Below are 14,596 nucleotides of genomic sequence, written 5' to 3'. Positions count from 1 at the left end.
ACTGTGACCTGTTCTATACAACATAAAATACCTACCTAAGCTAAAGATTATTTGTTATACTGTTATAGCAGGGAATGTTGAATGTTTTTATTAACTTAGTTTATAGGTCTACTGTTGGAACATAATAGTGAATTAGTGAAGTACTCACTATTAATCACTTTTTATGTTCCTCAATATACTCTAAGGTACAACTTTTTTGTATTTATTGATAATTTTTACTTCAAAATAATCAAAATATTATAGATTAAGTATTTTATATTTTGGAGGTGCACATTTTAAAATTGGGGGTGCACAAGTCCCCTGTGCACCCCCCTAGTTGCGCCAATGATCACATGGGATTAATATTTCACTGACGATACTAATCATTATCCATGCCACCTGTATGCATTAGTGCAGTCAGATTGAAAACGCTATTAAATACTTTTATATAATATAAAAACATATCATACAGTCATACGCCCATATAGGTTACACAATTTGGCTTTAAAAAGTTAAAAATTAAGTTTGATCTAATAAATGTATACTTGTCTTAAACACCTATCTGCGTAAAAATGTTTGGCCTGTTATAAAAAGTTATAGACTTATAGTATAATATGGTAGGTTAAATATATTTTTGCCAAAAACTATTATTATCATAGTCGTAAATAGCCCAATTTTTTTGTTGGGAGGGGGCAAAAGTATAAATGAAACTTTATACCAAACGTAAATTGACTATGTGTCTGTAATCTGTGTTATATACCTGTATTTTTATTATAAAACAATATATTTACAATTATAGCCTATAGGTATGTATTCTGTATAATATATTATAAATATCCATATAGGTAGGTATTAGTTACAAATTTACAATACAATAAGTAAAAGTTATGTTAGAAGTTGTCGTGTTATACTTGAGAGAAGGGAAAGTCCAGTGACACCACCAATTTCAGAACTCATCATTAAGGTATGATTTTTAATTTAAATTTGTATTCTTCTACTTTTTATTTAGGTCTCTTGTCAATTGGCATGAGGGTACGACGGTACGTACTGTTATAACATAGGTTAAATGTATTTAACACTTATTTTAAACGAAGTCACAAGACACGAATAGAGGAGAAAGGTGAACTAACAAGTAAGATGTAAATACCTAACCAGCTATCACAAATCACAATCACATATTCACGTCTTCGTACTTCGCACAATTAAAGATAGATTTTATCTTTAATCGTGGTACTTCGTATGGACCAACTAACTAATTAGTTAGTTAATCATGGTATGGACTATTTAACTATCGCCTATCTATACAGTTTAGGTTTGACAATATTGTCAAGTTACAAATCAAACTATCTTCTAAGTAGCAAGAAGATAGGTACTAGGTAGCGTACCTGATACTTGATAGGCTGATAAACCAATATCGTTACGGTATAATACTATGGTCTATGTTTAATCTATGCCAATATTCAATAAAATACTTCGTAGTTCGTACCTTTAATTTTTGTGACGATTTAAGATTAATTAAGATTTCTGATGAATAATAAATAATATAAACACAATGCAAAAATCGATTTTTTTCAATGAGATAGATAAGACCAGCGTGATCAGCATTCAATAATCCTTATTCCTTCGTATTTCGTCATTTGTGACGACCCACAGACTTCTATCGTTCTATGCTTCTAGCTACACATTTTCATTAAAAGCCGCGGTCACACGATGATAGTTAAACGCGATAGTTACTATCATGAGAATATGTGATAGTACTGTCCAACTATCAAATGTGTTCACACGAGCAGTGTATGAAGGTGATAGTGAATTGTGATAGTAGGTGGAAAATTGATTTTAAAATTGTTGAAATTTGTATTCAAGTCACTGACTATTCTTGACTGATGCACAAACACTACGATAGTATGATAGTATAGGTATTCGACTGTCCGCACGATGATAATTACTATCACTATCGTGAAATCTACTCTCACACTATCATGCTCGCATGATAGTACGAGAGTCGCTTTCGTGATAGTTTGATAGTCACTATCGATCGGTTCGCACGATGATAGTCTCTTGATAGCAGCTTTCACGATAGAAACTATCGCGTTTAACTATCACCGTGCGACCGCGGCTTTACACTATTATATAAAAAAAAAAATATATGTCCTTCATAACGAAATAAAATTATCAAAATGTTATCAATAAAATTATCTTGTTTTCATTTTTTTTTTTATCAATATTAGCTAGTAGGTTATCAACTATCAACGTCAAAACCACAACAAAAACAGAATTTAAAAAAAATAGGTAGCTTGTGAGTTGTAATTATTTTAGCAATATTAAGCAATACCTACCTATGTGTTTATCGATTTAGTTTCAAGTACGCAACTAAGTTGTTTGTGTAAAAAATACTATCCAAAGAATGACATAATCATTCATTTTATGACATTTTTCCGTTCAGTATATCGTCTGTTCACCACAATGAGCAAACCTCAAGTCGTTTTTGTCCTTGGAGGTCCAGGTGCAGGTAAGGGTACGCAATGTTCCAACATAGTATCCAAATTTGGATTTGTCCACCTGTCTGCTGGTGACCTGTTACGAGCAGAACGCAGTAAACCTGACAGTATGTATGGAGAATTGATTGACAGTCATATCAAGAACGGCACAATTGTCCCAGTAGAAATCACATGTAAACTTATTCAAAATGCGATGGAAGCATCAGCAGCTAATCGATTTCTGATTGATGGATTTCCAAGAAATAAAGACAATATGATTGGCTGGGATACCACAATTGGAGACCAAGTTGATCTTTTATTTGTGCTGTTTCTAGAATGTTCCGAAAATGTATGTATACAATTTAGTATAAAGTACTATAGAAAGCTTATTGAACTGAAAAACTTGTATCAAAATTAACTACTATTTTATTTTAATAGGTATGTATAGAACGATGCATGAAAAGAGGTGCTGCTGGAAGTGGTCGTGCTGATGATAATTTAGAAAGTTTAAAAAAGAGGATTGTCACATTTGTGAATGATTCTATGCCGATTATAGAGTATTTTAAAGAGAAAAATTTAGTGAAAAGAGTTGAAGCCGGAAAAAATGCTGAAGATGTATGGTCCGATATTATTGAATTATTCAAAAACATTTGAATAAAGAAACAAAATAAACATTTAACTTATTAGACAATTTCCTAAATATGTAGATTAAATTATTTTTATTCTTGCACTATCCCAACAAAAGTTATTATTTTAAAATATGTATACCAGTGATTCAAGATATTTAGATTAGTGTTTTAATCAGTTTTTTTTTTATTATTTATTGAATGATCCAATAAAAACACAATAACATAATTTTAATTATATTTAATGTTTTTAATTTCCATTAACCCTTCATCCTTAAAATGTAATTTTTAAATTTTACATGATAATTTAATGTCATGCCTAATTTTACAAAATGTAATATCATTAAACGAAAATAGTTTTAAAACTTCAAAAAGGTTTTTGTACTGATTCTCTAAAAGTATCAAGGTTCATATCAATATAGTTATTGAAAAAATGCAACCAAAATATAGAATGTTTATTTTATTTCAATATTTTAATTTTTCTTTGGATCTAAAATTTAACCAGTACTTAATAAATTAAATAAAATCATTTTTTATTATACAAATATGACATAATCCTATTTAATGTTCAACAAATATTACCATAATATTGATGTTTGATTTTATTTGGTTATGTATAAAAATGACTATGACAAGTTACAATCCCTTACCAATCAAATATATTCTAAATTTAATTTTTGAGTTTAGAACTTATAAATTTAATTTATTTGTGCTTTTTTTTTGTTGATATTTTAATCACAATTTGTTGTACATTACCACTAGAACATATTTTAGAATATTCCACTTTTATTTTTATAAAAGTTTATATAAAATATTTTTGTAATTATAACAACTTTAATTGCATGTTCTTGCATATTTAGAATTTTTAGTACAAAACTGTAAACTTGCATGATATTTTAAAATACCTAATCAATTGTATTAAACTAACTTTGAATCTCCCATTGATACCTACAACTTAGATTATTATGAGCCTTTTAAACCCGATGGCCTAAATTATGATTATTAGTTAAGACCATGATAATAGATGACACGAATATTGGAAATAGGAATAAACTCACGACCATGACAAATTAAATTACAATAATATTAGATTAAACTAATTCAATTTATCATGATCCATGATCAAATACTTTTTAATAGTTATAAATTATAACCACACTTCCACTGGGCACAGATATATAATATAACTAGCACGGCAAAATATATTATTTTATATAGGTATAAAAGATGTAACAGAAATACTTAACAAATGAAATAACTCTTGTTCTAAATTTCTAATCAATATTTAAACAATTTTTTTCCATATATATATAATTTATCGACGTTTGCGCTACAAAATATAAATTTTTTTTTTTAATACTATAAATCAAAAATTTAAAATTATATAAATTATTTTTTCAAAAAATTCAAAACAGCCTATTTGTAAATCTAATTTTAATACAATGTTTAATGTTTTTTAATTATTTATTATAAGATTAACGCTAAACAGCTTTTAATTTTTATAGAAAGGTGTACAGTATATACATATTTAAATACAGATTGATCACAGCACAGGTTTAAGTACAAACTTAACTAGATAAATGAACATAAGAAAAATGTAACAAAATATATGAGGAAACGATGTGAATGTAGATCACAGTTGATTGGCCAACCTAAGCATCCCGTGCATGGGGTGATTATGGCTGAAGGAAGTGGACATAGTTTGAATGTAAAAAGGAGCGTGATTTTTAAATCTTTAAGAAATTAATATTTTTCGGAATAAATTAATTTGAAACAAAAACTTTTTCAAAATATCATTTTTGGAAATATTTCTAAAACTGTTTATTTTTGATATAAATATAGAATGTTCATAATTTTTGTATTCATTTAGCTAGAATCAATTTTTATTTGGCAGGTCTACACTCTACGCTCCGAATATTATTTCTGATAAATATATAATATATTTATGTATAAAACCTACTATTAAACAGTACTCAAAAATTAGATAAGAAATGCAAGTGTAAAAAAAATTGCGGTACACTGTAGGGTACGCATAAACATTTTTTAAAAATTAGGGGGAAATGAGGACTTCCCCCCCCCCCCAATTCAAATCAAGCATTGATATTTTCATAGAACCCTAGATCTAAAGTATTTTAAACCCCGATGTATAGATAATATTATCTACATCGTGATCTAAGCATATTATCAGAATGCTGCAACCACGAATTAAGATTTAAGATGTAAAAAGGAAACAGGAAACAAAACGAATGATTTTAAAATTAAAAATTAGGGAACTCATTTCTTTGTTTATACTCTATGATACTAATCAAGGTGTATTGATAGTTGATACTAATATATCTTAAATCATGGCTCCACGATTAAAGATATAAATAATAAATATACAATGGTTGCTCGACGGGATGTCATGAGCGATATCACATGACAATTGATATTACTCTCAGAATCAGCTGCTTAACTAACTAAGCGCGATCTCTATTCGTGAAAATAATGTTATAATATATTAAAATATTACACGATCGTATTAAACTCTATATAGCATTAAACTATATTCCCACCTAATTTCGGATAGCATTATAGTCAAGGTTAGTACAATACTATAGTACAATCATAGAACAATCTATGGTACAATAGTACTTAAAATTCCACTACGTTCTACGAGCGCTGCAGAAGTGCAGAATTGTTCATATCATAACTCATACAAGTAATTTTGAGGACGACAATTCCGTGCTCAGCTCGCTGAGCAACCATTATATCCAAGGTGTATTTATAAATGAACGCATTTATAAAATATATACCTTGATTTATAATTTATAATATGTTTATATTTAATAATGGTTATAGTCGGGAGAATGAAAAGTGGCCGCTGGCGATATGATAGCAACCTTTTTGTTTTCATCGAAAACAGGAGTTCTAAAACTCGTATCCAACATCATTCTAATACGTTTGTATAGGGTTTCTAAATAAGTATCTAAATCTAAATCTAATACGTTTCAAAATACGCGCGCTTTATTTTGCATCTCTACGATTCACCACCAGAAGCGCGCATATCAGCGGCTACTTTTCATTCTCCATTTATCATAGAATATTATAATATATTTATGTCCCTTATTCTCCCGGTATCATCATAGAACATATATATCATATTATAAGAAGGTAATATCCACGGATATATAAATGTATTTTTATATATTTGTGGCACGGTTTAAGATAGAGTAAAATCGTGATTTGTGGTAATATCATAGAATCAAAATCATTAATATCATGAGAAACGTATTAAAAATGTACCATGGTACCACTGTGTGTTATCTTGTAATCCGTGGCTACACTGTTAACTGTTAAGTAACCTCAAACGACAATTATGATCAGTCCTTTTCGTTCTTGTTGATTTTGTTTACTTCTCGAGTATTTCAGATTTTGAGTTGAAGAAACTACAATCATGGTAAGTATCTGAATTTATCTTAATAATCCTATGGTTTTGAAGTAAAACGTTGATTCTTAATGATATACGTGGAACCCTAAGCTTTTTCACTCTATGGATAATTGACACCGACCCAAACGATCAATTTTCCAAAGGCGGTGTCAAAAACCAATCTTGGCCGACTAAATTTTAAATTCTGTTCAATTACTAATGTATGAATAATATTATGAATTAGGGTCGCGTCAGGACGAAGACTGTCAAGAAGGCTGCCAGGGTCATCATCGAGAAGTATTACACTCGATTAACACTAGACTTCCACACCAACAAGAGGATATGTGAGGAAATCGCTATCATCCCCACAAAGCCCCTGCGTAACAAAATCGCTGGGTAAATACTAAATATGATATTATTGATATTACGTTAGCCAAAACTGTGGTAGGTTCAGACATTAAATTAATCACGATTTTTAAACATTGATAATAATTAATGATTTCTGACTTCATTAGTTTTGAATAAACCTACCTACTGTTAATCGGGGCCAACTTGGGTCAGTTTTGAAATTATATTGTAAATAACTTTAAGATTAATTAATCTAATGCATTTTCAATGAAATTTTTTTTTTAGTAATTGGTTTAGTTTATTTATTTTTATTACATTTGAACGATGCAAATTATTCCTTCTGTTTTTATTTATTTTTCTACTTGCCCCATGAATTGAATATTGAGGAATTTGTATTTTTCTTATGAAAAACCCATATTATGATTCACTTGCAACACATTTTTTTGGACATTTGAAAATAATAGATAATGAACATAAAATTAACTAATATATTAAGTGAATACCTATAATATACATTTTAAATTGAATGCTGCGATACTACCCAAAGTGATTAATAAATTGATAAATTAATTATTTGTTTCACATTAATTAATTGATAAGATACTGTTATGGAGGTAAAACTATAAGATAATAATTTTGCCCCTAGTTGGCCCATTTGATGGTATACTATTAATTATTATTATTCTATGTTAGGTATATAATTTATAACTTAAAATTAAATTTTAATTATTCACACCATTTAAATAGAACTTCTCGTTTGATTGAATATAATAAATAGGTACATTTGAGTTCTATATATTTAAATTTATTTATTGAAGCCTAAACAATAACGGATATGATAAATTAAACATTACAGAAAATTATATTATTGAGTTTGTATATAACTTAAAAATATAAAATGTTGATTGTTTTAGAAAAGTTATAAGTATTACATTCAATATTTTGGTCAGTTCCATGTGCTTCATATAAGTTCTCTAAAATTTTTAAAGAACTTAAGTGTTAATTAGAAAATAATTGACAGTAAATTTCTCCGTATGTTTGACAGATCTAATCCAGCTTATTTCTTTAGATAGTTCTTTTAAGTTAATGTATATATTTAATATGTTACCCAGATATCCTTCTCCATCTCCAACAAATAAATTGCTATAATTAAAAATAAGGATTATGATGATAATTTTCTTTAACACGTTCACTGCGTACTGATGCCATATGGCGTCTAATATACATTTAAAATAAATGGTTTAAAATTCCCTACGCGTGGCTGAATGTTCTTTTATTATTATTTACGCATGTTTTTAAATATGTATACATACGTAGTTATGAGCAGTTTCTTTATCTTTTTTTTTTAATTTCATTTGTTTTTACTTTTATCATACGCACTGGGTAAAAACTGCAAAAAGACATACGCACTCTATGTGTTAAAGTTAAAATATTATATTCTTTTAATTATGTGTTTGAAATTATTTTACTCCAAAATGTTATCATTAATACCTACTTGAAATACTGATAAAGAAATTTCTAAATTAGCTTTTTTATATTATTCAGTTGAGTATATTTTAAATGTATTTAAATCAATTGCAAAGCTATTTAAAATGTTCAGGTGTTTTCTCAAAACTTTTAAAGTAAGTTTTTGATCTTCTTTAAAAGTGGAATATTTTTCTGAGTATTTTGATACATAAAAATTCAATTTAAGAATAGTAGTAACCTTTAAATACTTTTAAGTTATTAATCATAAGCTACATATCATAAATGTAATGAAATACTCAGAAAAATATTCCGTTTTCAAAGATTAGATTAAAAATGTTGTCATTCAAAAAATTATGAGGATAAAAAATATTTTCAAAAACATAAATACATGAGTTCATGATAAAAGAATCATCTTGTATAGAAAACAACAGTTTTGCCCAACATCAAAAAATATCAATCTTATACCTACTCTTCTTTAATTTTCTTTTTTAAATCTTACATTACAGATTTGTTACTCACTTAATGAAAAGATTGCGTACAAGTCAAGTTCGTGGTATTTCCATTAAATTGCAAGAAGAAGAACGTGAGAGGAGAGACAACTATGTACCAGAAGTTTCTGCTCTTGAACAAGATGTTATTGAAGTTGATACTGAAACCAAAGACATGTTGAAAATGCTGGTATGTTACTATTTTTTTTATATATACACTATAATAAAGTAGTTAGCTACATTATAATTTTTTTTATTTTAATATTTTAAGGATTTCCAAAACATCTCAGGATTACAACTTGTCCTCAGCGGAACCCAGTACCCCAAGAGGAATTAAGACATGTGAGTCACATGATGTGACAACCGTTATAACAGCTTATGATTCAGTAAAACAAATTTTCCAAACATGTTATTATTTATTTATTTTAACTATAAAGACTGCCATACATAGCAGTTAAAACTGTGGAATTATCGAAACAGCCAAAAATAGACTGGTAACGCTACTTGCAGTGTTTCACCCCTATGTTAAACTGCTATGTGTGACGCCGACCTAACTCCTTAATTAACATCATTCATTATAATAAATAAAAAAATTACAAAACCTAGTTTTCTTAAAACCCTTAAGTAAAATATTATTTATAACTTATTCAAAATGAATATATATTTTTTTAGACTTTTTAAAGAAGATTTACATGCTGATATGAATATATTTCTTAAATTATGACTACCTGTTAGAATTTTTAGTTCTGAATTTAGGAAAGTGTTTTTCTTAATAATTTTCTTTCTGAAAAAAGATGTTTTGGTGGCATATACTCTATTCACCAAGATCATTTACTAATTCTGTGCATGTAGACTAATGGGCAAATGTTATCAAAAACCATCTAACAGGCATTCTTCAAATCATCCCCAGTGTGGCAGTTTCTATGGAACCTCGCTGATCAATTTCCTTATCTAAACAATTCTTTTATTTATTTTTACTTTATATTAATGCTGGGCAAATTTTTCATCAAACCGCAATCTGGATTGAATATTTATGAAGGATTGGGTCTATCAATCCCGATAAACAGAACTTCATCAATATCATTTAGTTTTTATTATAGGTAGGTTACTACTTACTAAAATAATATAAAAAGAGGTTTTTATTAGAGTTTTATTTTTTGAATTTCTTAAATATAAATCCAATAAAAAAATTTGGATTATATTTAGTAATCCAGATCGGTTAATGCAATCCAGATTAACATTGGTTTCAATCAGGATCAGTAATCTGGATAAGGATGTATTTTGCGTCCAGCACTACTTTTTATCATTATCTTATATAATAATATATTGTGTAACAATTAACTTAAAAAACTGAAAGGTAAATTATTTTAAATAAGATAAATTCATGATGTTCATTAACTTCGATTTTTATTTCTCTTAAGTTAGGTTACATTTTATATTATCTTTTAACAAATTGCAGCTTGTCTCATTAGCTTTGAGCTATGGACGAACGGAATAAATTTGAAAGATGTTCAATAATTAGTCCTATTTTTTAAATGAGATTCACTTATGAACAGTATTTTATCGACACAACTTAAAAAAAATATTTCTTCAAATAGTTATTGAATGTATTGTCATGCTATTAAAATGACAATAGGTTCAAACTAATATTGAGAAGAGGTACCTGAGCGCTCAAAAGAAAATGGATTTTGATAAGCAAAAAAATATAAAAATGCACACTAAAGTGCATAAACTTGCGGATAGTTAAAATAAAAAAAATATGAAGAGCAACAGAGGATCCTTAAGTCAAATATATTATGATACGGAAGCATAAAGAAAAACGTCAACATGGTGGGTGAATACACAATAAAAATTTAAATAAAATTGTATAGTAGTTTAAATAGGAGACTGTAGTCTAAATGATTTTTTAAACTAAAAACTTGTTAAGGGGATTGGATTCTGTTTTTGTCGGAAACGTGGAATCTAGGAATGTAGACGTGTTTTCATTCAAACGTACCAAACTCTAGTGAAATATAAAGAATTCTAAAAACACATTTAAATTTATTGTGTCTACTTGAGTTTAACTTTCACATTTTTGATTTTATCCCCCCAAATCTTTAGAAAAAAAAAAGGGGGGGAAACCGAATATCAATTTTTAAGGAAGTTAAAATTAAAAATCTGAAAGTCGATCTCAAGTATAGACATGGCAAATTCGAATCTGTTTTTAGAACTCTTACCGCTTCTCTCAGGCACATCTGAATGAAAATACGTGTGTTATACAAAGGCAGCAAATCATTGATTCAAATTTCCTTAACAACATGAAGTTAATGAATGATTAATTCAGAGATCACCCTGGGATAGCTGGTAAAAGTATAAATGTAAAAAAAATTGTAAAAATAAATAAATAATAAGATCATTTGTATAATTAAACCTTGGTTTACTTTGTAGAATGTTTAAACATAATATATTTGTGAAATATAACCATTTAATATTAATGGAAATAAATTAATGTAAGCTAGTTAAATCTACTTGTTACTTAAAACTTCTTGTTAAGTTAACTACTATTTAATTTTACAAGTAATTTTATTTACATTTCAAATGGCATTTTACTTAGTCTCTATGTCATATCACGTTTTTTAACACTTTAGTCATTATAAGACATTTATTACTTAGTTACGTAGTGTTAAAATCTTAAAACGAAGTTTTTGGTGATATACACAAAACTCATAATTAAATTAATGTTGCAAAACAAAATTAGGTCAAAACGCATGGTGTGGCGAGACCCTAAACCAGCGCCGGATAGGCAAGGTATCGGCCCATTTATTATAAGATAAAGATTAAAGACATAATAAACATTAATTCATATTTATACACATTTTTGAGCTGTACAGAATAACCTATGATAGCTATCCATATTTTAATAATAACATCATATACCTATCATACAATATAAATTGTAGGCATTACATTATGCAGTTGAGATGGATAAATAATAAGTACCTAGGTACTTAATAATAATAATACTTGGCAAAGACAGATCCACCCCTATGCCCAACATGCAATACAAACTACTCTATATCTCTATCAAACATATTATCATCATCCACTGTCCAAACTTCAACGATGCTAGGAAAGACTTCAACATCTCTATCAACCTGTACGAAGCAATTGGTCCATTTTCGAACTATCAAAACATAATTTTATACTTAAAAATAATTGAATTGTACAATATCATATAAGTATATACCTAACATAATGTAAAAAAGTAAATATCGTAGCGTAGAGCTAAAATGTAATTTTGGAAACTATTACAGTAGTGTACCTATTTTGCCTATACTATACGCCGGATAACACTATGTTTGCACGTAGAATTTAAAAGTAGCATACTTACTGAAAACTTCGATTATATAAAACTACGAAACTAAATTCCTGCGCCAAATTCTGATTTCTCCAACATTTTGTTCACCCAATAAATGACTGTCCCACAACATGTTAAAATATGTAAAAAAAAAATTAAAATTTGTTATAGGCGCTGCGCGTGGCAGTCAAGTAGCGATGTGCGCAAGCTCATAAACGTAAAATCGCAAACTTTGGAAGGCTATAACTTCTAAAATAATAGTTTCCGGTAAAAAAAATTTACACCATCATTTTAAGCATAAAATACAAGTTGTTCGAAAAAAAATTTAAAACCATGATGGGGTTGGTAATGTTTATTTTAGCTCATCTATCTATTAGAATTAATAAATTATCTGATGATTACTCGTTAATACTTAATTATAACAAATAACGATATTATATACATTCAAAAATCAATAATTTGTCTTTTTTATGTATAGCATTTTTTTGTAGTTCATTTAAAATGTATTTAAATTAAATAAAATTACAGAATTAAATAATTTATATAAGTTATGAATTAATAGTGATATACTTATGTTCATTCTGGCGAAATTAGCTTATTTTAACCTTTTTGTATACAATATTAGTCATTCAATATTATTTATTTTTTAATGTCTGGCATATGTTATGTTAATTTTTTTTAAATTCTAATATGATTAAGATATTATTTATGGTTATAGTGCAATATGACATTTATCATGTGGTTGAATTTCCACTACTGGATAAACTTCATTTGGAAATCGCAGATTAAAGTAACTACAAGGCTTCAAATTTTTTTTTAAGTTGCTTAAACATATTTTGAACTGGAAAATACTTACTTCGTACAAATATTATAGATATTCATATTTTTCCGCAAATCTAAAATTGATTTTAGGGTGAATTAACGAATTATATTTTTTTTTGGGATTCTATTAATTAATTTAATTTCAAATTGTATTTTCTTTTCATTTTTAAACTATTTTTCTCTGAACGATATATTTTGTAGGTATAACTAAACATATATAAAAATGTATTTTACTGACACTAAACATCCCAAGGTATACGACAAAAAAAACCAAAATTATAATATAATATAATCAACATTTTTGCGATATATCTTTTTCCCTTATTCTATTACTGTTATTTAAAAATAATAATATTTGTATTGTTATTATTAAATAATATTAAAAAAAAAAAAATAAATTTTTATAATGCGTTACATTTGAAAAAATGGTTTTTTAAAAAATAAATTTTAATTTTAAACTAAAAAAAAACTAATTTCTAACTTCTAACTTAAGTTACTATTTTCACCAAACTAACTTCTATTGAACTAAGTAAGAAATTTAGTAAATTGCATAAACTTACTTATATTCTAACTTAGTTACTTTTTATATTAGAGTAACTTATCTTTAATTACCGTCAATCGAGGTGACTTGAAACGATTTTGACATAGGTACTTCTTAGTATTATGAGCTTAAAAAAATTGCATTGGGCTACAAAAATTATATTTATTTCCGCATATGTCTAATGAATAGAATAGAACCTTCAATTTAGATTTTTGATAAAAACTCGCTTAAAAAAAAAAAAAAAACACGTGTTACAAGTCACCTCAATGTTTAGGTGACTTGTAACAACTTTGAAAATTCGACGTAAAATCCAATTCAAGAACATTAGAGTTGACTTGTAACAAAATATTTATAAATTTTTACATACTTAAAATGTTAGTGATCAGAACCTAAATCAGAATTTACCTATCTTACTTACTTTTAATGTAAATAAAAAAATAAGCAATTGAAGTTTTTTTACCATAATTACCAAATAAAGTAAGAGGGACTTTTTTTGAAAATACCATCAAATTAAGCATGCAAAAACACATTTAGAAAAAAAAAATTTCAAAAATCACTTAGAAGCTAAACTGCATTCTATGCATTTTATGCATTGTATGCGTTTTTATTGTGTTACAAGTCACCCTTAGATTTTTTTTGAAAAATAAAACTAAAGCTATACAAGTAGGAATAAATATTTTTAAACTTTTAATAACAATATTCTTCTTTTGAAGTATCCTTTAATATATATAAAATATACAAACCCCTAAACTCGACATCTATCACTAAAATCTAAAGCACTTTTAAAAGCAATGATAAAATCGCTGTGATCATGAAAAATGTTTGACAATTTTTTTCGGAGGTAATCATTAGACCAATGGTTGAAGATAACATTTATAGTCATAAATATGAAAAACATATTTCTTTTAATGGAGGTACAATTAAATTATATTAAATACCCTGATAGATATCTTGAAATATTTAAACAAAAACCAAATTGTTACATCTCACCTCGTAGTTCCAAGTCACCTCGATCGACGGTAGTTGAAAAAAGTGACAAACTTGCCCCGCTTTGAAAATTGAAATTTGATAAAATAAATATATAATTTTTATAAAATTGATA

General features: G+C 27.4%; 3 protein-coding genes across 10 annotated transcripts in view; 2 read left to right on the top strand and 1 right to left on the bottom strand.

The window, feature by feature from the left end:
- The window catches only part of LOC100168228 (protein FAM135A), a 27,808-nt gene extending 26,147 nt beyond the window's left edge, over window positions 1-1,661 (bottom strand). For all 6 annotated transcript variants that reach the window (XM_016807872.2, XM_008189073.3, XM_016807871.2 and 3 more), the window contains exon 1: window positions 1,466-1,661. The gene's annotated coding sequence lies outside the window, so the exon portion shown is untranslated. The remainder of the gene's footprint in view (window positions 1-1,465) is intronic.
- LOC100165780 (UMP-CMP kinase) lies at window positions 689-3,320 on the top strand. 3 transcript variants are annotated; one of them, XM_001942547.5, is made up of 3 exons: window positions 689-785; window positions 2,423-2,805; window positions 2,895-3,320. In XM_001942547.5, exons 2-3 carry the CDS (start codon window positions 2,443-2,445, stop codon window positions 3,108-3,110), a joined length of 579 nt encoding a protein of 192 aa, XP_001942582.1. In that variant the 5' UTR covers window positions 689-785; window positions 2,423-2,442; the 3' UTR covers window positions 3,111-3,320.
- A 3,103-nt stretch (window positions 3,321-6,423) lies between these two features.
- On the top strand, window positions 6,424-9,201 carry Rps17 (ribosomal protein S17). The gene is made up of 4 exons (NM_001126209.2): window positions 6,424-6,521; window positions 6,736-6,887; window positions 8,813-8,984; window positions 9,066-9,201. The coding sequence occupies exons 1-4, from the start codon at window positions 6,519-6,521 to the stop codon at window positions 9,129-9,131; spliced, it is 393 nt and encodes a 130-aa protein (NP_001119681.1). The 5' UTR covers window positions 6,424-6,518; the 3' UTR covers window positions 9,132-9,201.
- The last annotated feature ends 5,395 nt before the right edge of the window (window positions 9,202-14,596 follow it).

Source organism: Acyrthosiphon pisum, chromosome A2 (assembly GCF_005508785.2).
Source record: "Acyrthosiphon pisum isolate AL4f chromosome A2, pea_aphid_22Mar2018_4r6ur, whole genome shotgun sequence".
In the NCBI taxonomy this organism is placed as follows: domain Eukaryota; kingdom Metazoa; phylum Arthropoda; class Insecta; order Hemiptera; family Aphididae; genus Acyrthosiphon; species Acyrthosiphon pisum.
The sequence above is the reverse complement of the archived record's forward strand: the minus strand, read 5'-3'. Positions and strand labels throughout refer to the sequence as shown.

Coding starts and splice junctions, on each gene's coding strand:
- LOC100165780 (XM_001942547.5), top strand. CDS start 2,443: ATGAGCAAACCTCAAGTCGTTTTTGTCCTTGGAGGTCCAGGTGCAGGT. Junction 2,806..2,894: donor TTCTAGAATGTTCCGAAAAT/GTATGTATACAA, acceptor TTATTTTAATAG/GTATGTATAGAACGATGCAT.
- Rps17 (NM_001126209.2), top strand. Junction 6,888..8,812: donor CTGCGTAACAAAATCGCTGG/GTAAATACTAAA, acceptor CTTACATTACAG/ATTTGTTACTCACTTAATGA. Junction 8,985..9,065: donor AAGACATGTTGAAAATGCTG/GTATGTTACTAT, acceptor TAATATTTTAAG/GATTTCCAAAACATCTCAGG.